Source organism: Ostrea edulis, chromosome 5 (genome assembly GCF_947568905.1).
Source record: "Ostrea edulis chromosome 5, xbOstEdul1.1, whole genome shotgun sequence".
Lineage (NCBI taxonomy): Eukaryota > Metazoa > Mollusca > Bivalvia > Ostreida > Ostreidae > Ostrea > Ostrea edulis.
In genome coordinates, this window is record NC_079168.1 from 55,578,228 (window position 1) to 55,588,823 (window position 10,596).

A 10,596-nucleotide genomic window follows, 5' to 3' on the forward strand; every position below is an offset into this window, starting at 1 on the left:
GATCTCCATATGAGTGAAAAATTCTCGAGCGGGATTTTAAACAATACACAATCAACCAACTGTCTGTTCATGGTTACTATCGCAAGAGAGGTGGTAAGTGAATAAAAAGATAACAATATTACAGATCATATAACATATAGATAAACAAAATTAAAAGCACATAAAACTATTGCAGATATATACACTGAGATAAAAGATCCAATATTTAGTCAACGCTTACGACAAAGTATTTCATCATCGCCAGAAAAAGTCTGATTTTGGGTCAGCCATATATTTTAGACATCCTAAATCAATACTATGATATACTAATTGTACAAAAAACTAGGTAAATTAAGCATATTTTGTCGGATTCCAATGCCGCTTGTATCCACGGCAACACCAAAGCAGTAAAAGTAGCACAACAGTTCAAACAATAGCTGCAATAATGAAGCCCTCTCCGATTCTTTTTTTTTATTCTGACGTTTTCGGGAGAGGGCTACAATTCCATAGGATCTTCGTAATGGTGCAAAATATCTTTATGAATAACCTGTAATAAACTCCATGTATTTGTCTCCATTGTTGAATACCAACTTTGTGCTTGGGCATGTCTAATAAAGGTGGGTTTTTTTTATATTAAATATCATGTACAACATGCAAAAGTTTTCGTCTGCTCTGCCATGCTTCTTATCGAGAGATCTCGTACATGTAGGTGGATCTGCTGAAAAACCTAAGCATTGACAATCAGCGCCAAAATGCAGTTACTAGGGCCACTCCAACGAAGAAAGGAAAATCATATGGTGGCAGAAAAAATTTACTCTCTGCTGTTCGTTTTTAGCTCTTCTGAGCCGAAGGCTCAAAGACCTAATGCTATGGCCATTTGTGCGGTGTGCGTAAACTTTTTAGAAAAAGGGCTATAACTCAAGAACCCCTTGGCCAATTTTTTTCAAATTTGTTACAGGGTATCATTGGCCCAAGGGCTTTCATACATACTAAATAGAGGGATATGACCCTTTAACAAGGGGAGATAATCAGGAAAATACAAACAAAAGTAGTGGTTGCTAAAAAATCTTCTTCTCAAGAACCACTGGGCAGATTATCACCAAACTTACACATAAGGATGAGGATATGTTGTAGATTAAAAATTGTTCAAGGCATTACCCTGGGGCAAAGGGCGTTGTCTCAAGGTCACTTCAAAGTTGACCTAAATTTATATTTCCTTAAATCTTTGATATTTTAGTCATTATAAGGACTAGGATCATCAAATTTTGACAGTTGATGCATCTTAGGACCTTGTGTCAAGTTGTCTCAAAAGTAGGTCACGGTGACCTACTTTTTGAATTTTGCAGGTATTTATTTTAAAATTAATTTTGATGCATATCTTGGACACTTTGAAGCCTATGATCATCAAAACTTGTCAGTTGGTGGATCATGGGACCTTGAAATGCGTCAACTGAAAAATAGGTCACCGTGACCTACTTTCTGAATTTTATGGCTTATCATTTATAGATATATTTTAAGTTGTTATTTCAAATACCGAGAGGTTTAGAATCATCAAATCTTGTAAGTTGATGCATCTTGAGGCCTTGAAACATATTTATAAAAAAAAGTAGGTCACAGTGACCTACTTTTTGAATTTTGTAGATATTCAAATTTCACATTTTCAATTTTAGATGCATATTTTGGGCACTGTAAAACCTAGGATCATCAAACTTTGTCAGTTGATGCGTCTTCAGTCTTCGGTTTGTGTCGACCAAAAAGTAGGTCACTGAGACCTACATTTGGTATTTGACAGCTAAATTACTATATTTCAGACACTATTTGACCTACAATCATCAAACTTTGTCAGTTGATGCATCTTGAGTCTTCGGAGTGTATCGACCAAAAAGTAGGTCACTGTGACCTACTTTTGGCATTTGCCAGTTATATTTATATATTTCAGTCACTAATTGACCTACAATCATCAAACTTTGACAGTTGATGCATCTTGAGTCTACGGAGTGTGTCGACCAAAAAGTAGGTCACCTTGACCTACTTTTGGAATTTGACGGCTATATTTATATAGTTCAGATACTATTTGACCTACAGTCATCAAACTTTGTCAGTTGATGGGTCTTGCATGTTCGAAGGGTTTCGACCAAAAAGTAGGTCACCTTGACCTACTTTTGGAATTGGACGGCTATATTTATATATTTTCAGATACTATTTGACCTACAGTCATCAAACTTTGTCAGTTGTTGGGTCTTGCATGTTCGAAGGGTTTCGACCAAAAAGTAGGTCAACTTGACCTACTTTTGGAATTGGACGGCTATATTTATATATTTCAGATACTATTTGACCTACAGTCATCAAACTTTGTCAGTTGATGCGTCTTGCATGTTCAAAGGGTGTCGACCAAAAAGTAGGTCACCTTGACCTACTTTTGGAATTGGACGGTTATATTTATATAATTCAGATACTATTTGACCTACAGTCATCAAACTTTGTCAGTTGTTGGGTCTTGCATATTTGAAGGGTGTTGACGGAAAAGTAGGTCACCTTGACCTACTTTTGGAATTTGACGGCTATATTTATATATTTCAGATACTATTTGACCTACAGTCATCAAACTTTGTCAGTTTATGGGTCTTGCATGTTCGGAGTTCGCTGACCAAAAAGTAGGTCACCATGACCTACGATTGGAATTTGACAGCTATATTTCAATATTCAGATACTAATTGGCTTAAAATCATCAAACTTTGTCAGTTGATATTTCTTGGGTTCTCAAAATGTGTAAACCAAAAAGTAGGTCACATTGACCTACTTTTTTTGAATTCTTAGGATTTAACTAAAGATTTAGAATACTAAGAGGCTAAGAATAGAAATGGTGGGGTTGTACAATTTATCAGAAGAGCGATTCTAGGCCCTTGGGCCTCTTGTTTGACTTGATATTAAATTTAAACCTTTTCAATACCGACGAAATAGCTTTCTCCTCGGTACTCGTCCATTGATGTAAAGGCTACCTTATATGGCATATGCAAATAACTTGACAGTCGGAAGTTGAAACTTCAGTACCTCAAACATGGCGCACAGATTGGAATATATCGAAATTATTGAAAACGGTAGAAAAGAGCCTCACAAATCGTAAGTTGCAAGTTGTAAATTTATATGTTGACTATGAAACAGAATATCATTTATTTATGTAAAGGAAGTCAGCAAATGTTTAGAATGATCAAAAATGTTACGGGAGCGAATCACTCAAGATCTGCATTTTCACCAATATGGAGATCCTAAAGAGTTGTAGCCCCACCCACCCCCCCACCCCCACCACCCACCCCTAAAAAAAATAATCGGAGAGGGCAACATTATTGCAGCTATTCAAACGACAGTTCAAACTTACATTTAAACCTACGATCAATAAGTATGTTGTCTCTCTTTGATAGACTGGATGGGACCTCTACGTGACAAGTAAACAATCTGGTTTCTACAAGATAATGTGGTTACACTATAATTCGCGTCACCCTTGAATACGCAGTTGACACATTCATTTAACAAATCAATTTCATTTTTTTTTTTAAATACGTGATGGTTTGAACTGTTCTGAACAGTAACCTCGCGTATAACAGTTTATTCTTCATGGTTACATTCTAGTTTCATTTCATGGTTACATTCTAGTTTCATTTCTGTTAAAATTTCCAGCCGTTAAAATAGGCGTGCTAATTATGTTTATCAAGATTTTGTCGCACATTGTTCACAAGTGCAGCGCATTCATAAGGAAATAACTACCATTACATTGTGTAAAGATATCAAGTACATCGTGAAATGTGAATGTATGTGCTTAATTAACCGGGAATTTCAATCAGAATGTATATCCTTTTACTGCGAAGTAACAATTCAAAAGTATGTTACATGTGTTTTGTAGTGACCAATCCGATTAATATTTTTGAAAAGTGACCATCGGTACAATTTTACAATTTTTGCAAGAGACCAACTTTTATAATTACCATTATGTCTGTAGAACTTACCGGATGACGGTAAATATAAAAGTTACAGTGTCATATTTCAACTTTTGTATTGTATTACTGACACCCGGTAAATTCTAAATTTACAAAATCACAATAAGAGATATTTTTATACTTTTACATTTATACAGATTTGCATTGCTGTATTTAAACATAACTATAGTCACCGAACGTCGGATGCCGGATGGGACATAAAACGGTGCCCCGTGTCAGGGATCGCAACCCCTCTGACACGCAAAAGACCGTCGTCGAGGTCTTCGATACCCAAAAATAATTTTTGAATAAAGTGCATTTGTTGCAGAAATAATACTTTTCTATGTTCATGTGATTTAAGATATTCGCCATAGATACGTTGTACATCTGTATAAAGTAATGTTCTGATCTTCTACAGGTCGTGGTGGATTTATTACTTTAGAATAAGTGAATTTGAAAATTGATATGTGGATATACTTAAATGTGTATAGTTTTAGTCAAACATCTACCGCATCCTTATTGCCAACTTCAGATTTGCCCCCCCCCCCCCCTTTGTATTAGCATTTTGTGTCGGCAACTTCCAATCGCGAAGAAGGAACGGCAACAGAAACGATATTGCAAAGTTCTGAGAGTAGGTAGGAGAGCCTTCGTGTTCTCGCTCTTTTTGCGTTCGCAGCGTCGCACTTTGTCTTCATCACACATGCACGTTCTCTTCTTCGCCCTTTCGTTCATTTGCGAAGGAACAAAAGAGCGAGTTGTCTGATTAGAACGCCATATAAATACTACATTTATCATTTGCTATGAAAAACAAATATGAAAAAGCTGTATACATTTAATCAAAATAGCGTAAACCTTTCATCAAAACTGAAGTCATTTGACTTTCTTGCCTTATGCCTTTTGATTCCTTGAGGAACGTAGGGCTACAGCAACACTCCTCCAACGCACACTGTTCTGGCTGATCCTCGTCAGCTCGACCCACGTCATTCCGGCGGCCTTCACCTCAGCGTCAACACTTCTGCGCCATGTCTGCCGTGGTCGACACACTTACCGTTTCCCTTATGGGTTCCAATCCAGTGCTTGCCTGGTGACGTTTGATAAAGGCTTTCGTAGCATGTGACCATCCCCATTTTCGTTTCTTGATATCTCAGTTTCAATTGGGGGCATATTTCATCCTATCCCACAGTTGTTCATTGGCGATGACTTCCGGTCACTTGATGTTGAAGATGTCTCTGATACCTCTGTTGACAAATCATTTAAGTGAGTTAAATTGGGCCCTTACCATTCATACTGCATTATATTTCCTATAATTTTCCTTGCTACGAAAACAGCCAATTGTAATCGACTAGATTTTTATTGTGAAGTTCTTCGATTGGTTGTTCGGTATCGTGATGTTACGCTATTGTTGTTCCCTAACGTCACTGAATTTAGCTCGAAATGTATACAAATGTGAAAAACTGTAGTCCGTAAAGTTCTATAATTTTTTTTTAAAATTATCTTAGAAAGTTCAAAGGTTGCCATTTACACTAAGCAAACTATGTATTTTCACTTTATTATACACTAATTAGTGTGTCTTATTCGATTTTCCTGCAACTATTAATGATAATTAATAGACTGTGATACGTAAGGAAATAAACAGATATCCCACGATGAATTCGTGACATGGTCCTCGTCTTAATTAATGGAAAACCCTTGTATTGTACATTACCTTTGGTCTGCTGGTGACAATTCTCTCGGGTTCGCTCTATTCGTCCGAGAAGAGGAAGGTGTGTAGAGAGGATTTATGATAATATAATCATTTCGGCATAACACATCAATTCATCCGAAAATTCAAAATTACTGTGAAACAACTCAGTGCATGAATTGTCAAAATTTTCCTTGAAGTGGATTTTGTCTTTTAATGTTTACGAAAAGGGACAACTTGCTAATTAATGGGATCGTTACAAATGTAGTTTGAGCGACAAGATCCGTTTGGATGTAATTATTAATCAAGCTAATTAAAAATAAGATAAAAACATGAAGTGAATCGTAAATTACATTTTGTTTTTTTAAACTTTAATGTTAAATTCTGTTCGTCTCTTTAGTAAGCCCGCTGTATCGCGTCGGAAGGAGATAATGAACTCGCTGGTCTTTTTGCTGGGATTATGTGGTACTGCTGCAGCTCAGACGGATGTTTTTGGATGGATGTTAAATCTTAATTTTCAACCAGGTATACATATTTCAAAATATTGAGTTTCATTTACATGCTAATTTGACTGTTATTTCAAAATTCCTGAACGACAGAAGTTATTGCATTAGATCGTTGTTAAGTAAGTGAGATTTACAAAAGGAAGTAATACTGATTTGTTTGAACTGGCCAAAAATTAACATTTTTCTGAGCTGTTTGGCTTCTACATGTGTGGACCGCACGGTTCGACCACGATCAAATTATGATATGTTAAGTATGAATATACATTTGGTAGACACATCTATGTATATTTATTTCCGAAATCCTGTTGTTTGTCTGCTCTTCTCCTAACACGTATTTATCAATTTCATCAAGTTTTTGTATGCGTTATGCCCTCCATCTCTATTTTGTGCAAATGAACATAATCATCATATGTGCATGTATTAGTGATATACTTGTACCCATGGCAATATTGTTTAGATACTGATTTATATACCTCACGCACCATCGTATGAATAGTTTGCATGAATAAATGAAATTGAATTAACACAAGGCCCGTGATTTTTATTCGAAATTTGGATCTTTATCTTTGTTTCAATGTATTTCACCATGCAAATTGCTATATTTCGTAGAATGAAGTTTTGAAAAATTCAGAGCCATATAAATGGCTTTCATATTAGCTACTGTCGTGAGGTGCCCCCGAGTAACGCGCTTATTTTAAAAACAACATATACATGTACATGAAGGACAAAGCATGAAAGGAGTACTAACAAAATTATACTGTACATCTAACAATTTTCAAACAATGAATTTTATATTTCTAAGGGGAAATTTTCTATCAAGATTGGAATAAGAAGTGATTTTCCTTGGATCTGGTACATTTTTATATTTTACATATTTCATTCCCTGTTATTTTTTGTTATGAAGTTTTCCTTTTTTTGAGAATAGTTACATCACATATGCGATACATTTCAATTAAGCTACGCTCAGATTCGGAATTTTTCCTCCAACACTAGGGGACTTGTGTTTCTTATTTTCAACTGAAATTACATAAAATTAGGTCTTATGTATTTTTGACCAATATCAAGGGCATGAAAACATGTATAGTCTGAAGACGACTTTAGATTTAATTTCATGGCATATGAAATTCCTTCACTCTCTTACAGCAGAATGTAAGCTGCCGATGCGGCCAGGATATCCCCGGCTAAATGGCCCGTACGGACAAACCAACTGGTTTTTTAACGCTACATCCAAACAGTGCGAATCTTTTGAGTACTACGGAAAGGGAGGCAACCGAAATCGCTTCCGGACCCCAATTCACTGCCTCAAAAGGTGCGGGTGTCAGCTACAAGAAGATCCAGGCTTTTGTCCCAATTCCACAACATCTGTTATCCGGTACGCTTACAACCGGCTTTGGAGATTCTGTACAGAGTTCGAGTATTATGGATGTGGAGGAAATATGAACAATTTCGCCTCCTTCTTTGAATGTCAGTTTGGCTGCGGTGGATTTGAATTTTGAAGAAGAAAAAAGAATTTTCACATTTAAACAATAACTTTGCTTAAGGACTCTTGCTACAAAAATATGGATGTATGGGTCTGTAGTTAGTAACAGTTTTAAATTCCTAAATATCAGGAACTTGTCTATTTTCTACATTGTATGATGTTCAATTTTTTTTTTATATATCTGCCATATAACTCTATACAAAATTCTATCCACTACTATATTGAATATTACTGAGAAATCGTGGTCAAAAAATTCCATGAGGTGAAATTTATTCATTGTACTTATATAAATATAAATTTAGTACCCATTTTCCTAATTTTTGAAAAACAAGTATGTTTGTAGCCAGTGTCCTTAAGCATTTCTACTAAGACCAGAAAATTGTCCATTTGACTTTTCCTCTGACCTAAGAGAAGTAACTCTATCAATGTACATGCAGACTGTTACATCACGTGCCGCTGAGTTGTCTTTCGTTTGATTTGATTATATGTAATAAATTCCGGTATGAAATACTTTTTGTCATATCGTATGCGTTGAATTTACAGAGTGGAGACAACAATATATATATACGGCTACATGTGTATCATCGAAAAATAATCTCAACACCCTACCCCCTCTTACACTTGACAATTTCAGACCCCTGCAAAACTGAACCCTAACAATGGGAAACGAAGAGAAATGATTGATGTTCACAGATTTCAGACATTTATTGTGGGACTTCTTTGTTGACAAGTTAGACTCGCATCTGTTCACGTCTTCTGATCAATAAGCAATTTACAAGCTGTTGAGCTTCGTCTGCAATAAGCCGCGTTTCAAGATGATTCATTTTACGACGCCAAAGAACTGGGTTTTTTCTTCGCTATGAACGCTGATCTGTCCCGCAAGACAGTCATGACACCGACAACATCGGTAAAATTAAACTCCACGTGTACACCAAGGAAGTATGAGGGGTGTAAAAATTAAACTCCACGTGTACACCAAGGAAGTATGAGGGGGTTGACGTTTCTCCTCGTGTTGATAGTTAATAATTCTGTGCTGTATAAATGTACTTATAGAAACCTATCAATGCTTTGGGTCAATGCGTTAAAGGCCAATCACGGTTATGAAATAAGTAAGTTGGGATATGTGTATTTGTGCCATTGAGACAGACGTGGGATGTTTGTTGTTGCTTTGATTGAATCGAGGTCATATAATCTGTTGCTGCTTTGAACGTTTTTTCTTCTTCAAATAATTCCAGTAACTGGGGATCAAAGGAGTCCCCGTATTGTAATTTTTTGTCACTACCGGGACGGTGCCAGGTGTGGGTAATTCGTGTGCCTGCTGCCTTCCTTGGATGTGGAAGTCATTTTTCATGCTCCCTCTCTCCGGAATCTAACCATAATTCTCCGTATCATTCTTTAATGCAGTTAAAGTATACATTTAGTACTTCTGTTTGATGAGATTCACAAACACAAGTAATGAAATTCCTAAGAACCACATTAGACATAAAATCTTTGTAAATATCGTAGTTCAGTTGTTGTATAGAATAGAACGGAATAGATTTATTTCTAATTCAGAGCCCAGACAGGAAATAAGGAACGTTACACACATAGGAAAGGAAACCCAAAAGACATAGTGACATAGTTTGAGACATAGTGACATACATGTATACTTGAGTTTGGGACAAAATTACATTGAACTAGAAAGGAGTCATTGCACATCATATGGATATAATTCAAGTAAGCAAATGGATCTGATCTTCAGAAAGAGAGGGAGAAAAGAAGGGGAAAAGACTAAAACAAAGTAAGGCAATTAACATGATTCTGCCTACGGAGTTCATAATTTCAACGTCTTTGCAATTTAAAATCCAAAAAAGTTTTTTCTTTAACAGATATTCACTTTTGAATGTACAAGTTTAAATAGTTTCTCCCTTTGTTGACTATTTTTGTCACATTGAATAAGGAAGAGAATTTCCTCTACAACAATGTTTGGAGGTCCTTTCATTGTAATATCTACATTTCTAGGAACATTGTAATATCTACATTTGTAGGAACATTGTAACATCTACATTTGTAGGAACATTGTAATATCTACATTTGTAGGAACATTGTAACGTCTACATTTGTAGGAACATTGTAACATCTACATTTGTAGGAACATTGTAATATCTACATTTGTAGGAACATTGTAACATCTACATTTGTAGGAACATTGTAAAGTCTACATTTGTAGGAACATTGTAAAGTCTACATTTGTAGGAACATTGTAATATCTACATTTGTAGGAACATTGTAATATCTACATTTGTAGGAACATTGTAATATCTACATTTGTAGGAACATTGTAATATCTACCAGTTTCAATCAGAAGTCTGTGCCGATAATCTGAATCTACAAATTGACCTTCTATATTTGAAGTAAGATATTCTTCACATGCAAGATTTGGTTTAAAACACAAGTGACAAGCTTACATGTACCATTTTTCAGGTTGTTGTTTGTACATTTCTAATTTCTTATCTATTTGAATGATAGCATATTTTGAATTGTAAAGTTAAAATTACTCTTGCCTAGTGACATATTTCCTTTAAGATTAAAAATATCAAAACGTTATACAATTGATATTGGGTAATAACAAGATGTTTTATGGTTTCGATGTAGCTGTTTACTACATAGAAAGGCATCTTTCAAAAGTAGAAATTCAACCAGATTTTCTAATCTATAGCAATATTTGAATATGCTTTTGGCTATATCATAATGGAGAGGTGTATAAGAAGCCAGTGCCATTTATCCTGTTTTAACCTCACATTTTTAACAGTAATATGTCAGACTGCCAACAAAACAATACGGTAGTAAGGAAACAGCCTGTGCTCAGAAATAAATATTATGAATATATTGTTTACATGAAATTATATATAATTTGTAAAGTTGGCATTTCATTCATACACACGAATGAACCTGTGTTTCAAAAGAATTTGTATATAACGAACATAGGAACTCAACATT

General features: G+C 35.4%; 1 protein-coding gene across 1 annotated transcript; it reads left to right on the plus strand.

Annotated features, from left to right (window-relative positions):
• Nucleotides 1-6,023: 6,023 nt before the first annotated feature.
• Nucleotides 6,024-8,127, plus strand: LOC125650339 (BPTI/Kunitz domain-containing protein 3-like). Its single transcript, XM_048878546.2, has 2 exons — nt 6,024-6,156; nt 7,281-8,127. The coding sequence occupies exons 1-2, from the start codon at nt 6,063-6,065 to the stop codon at nt 7,631-7,633; spliced, it is 447 nt and encodes a 148-aa protein (XP_048734503.2). The 5' UTR covers nt 6,024-6,062; the 3' UTR covers nt 7,634-8,127.
• Nucleotides 8,128-10,596: the final 2,469 nt, after the last annotated feature.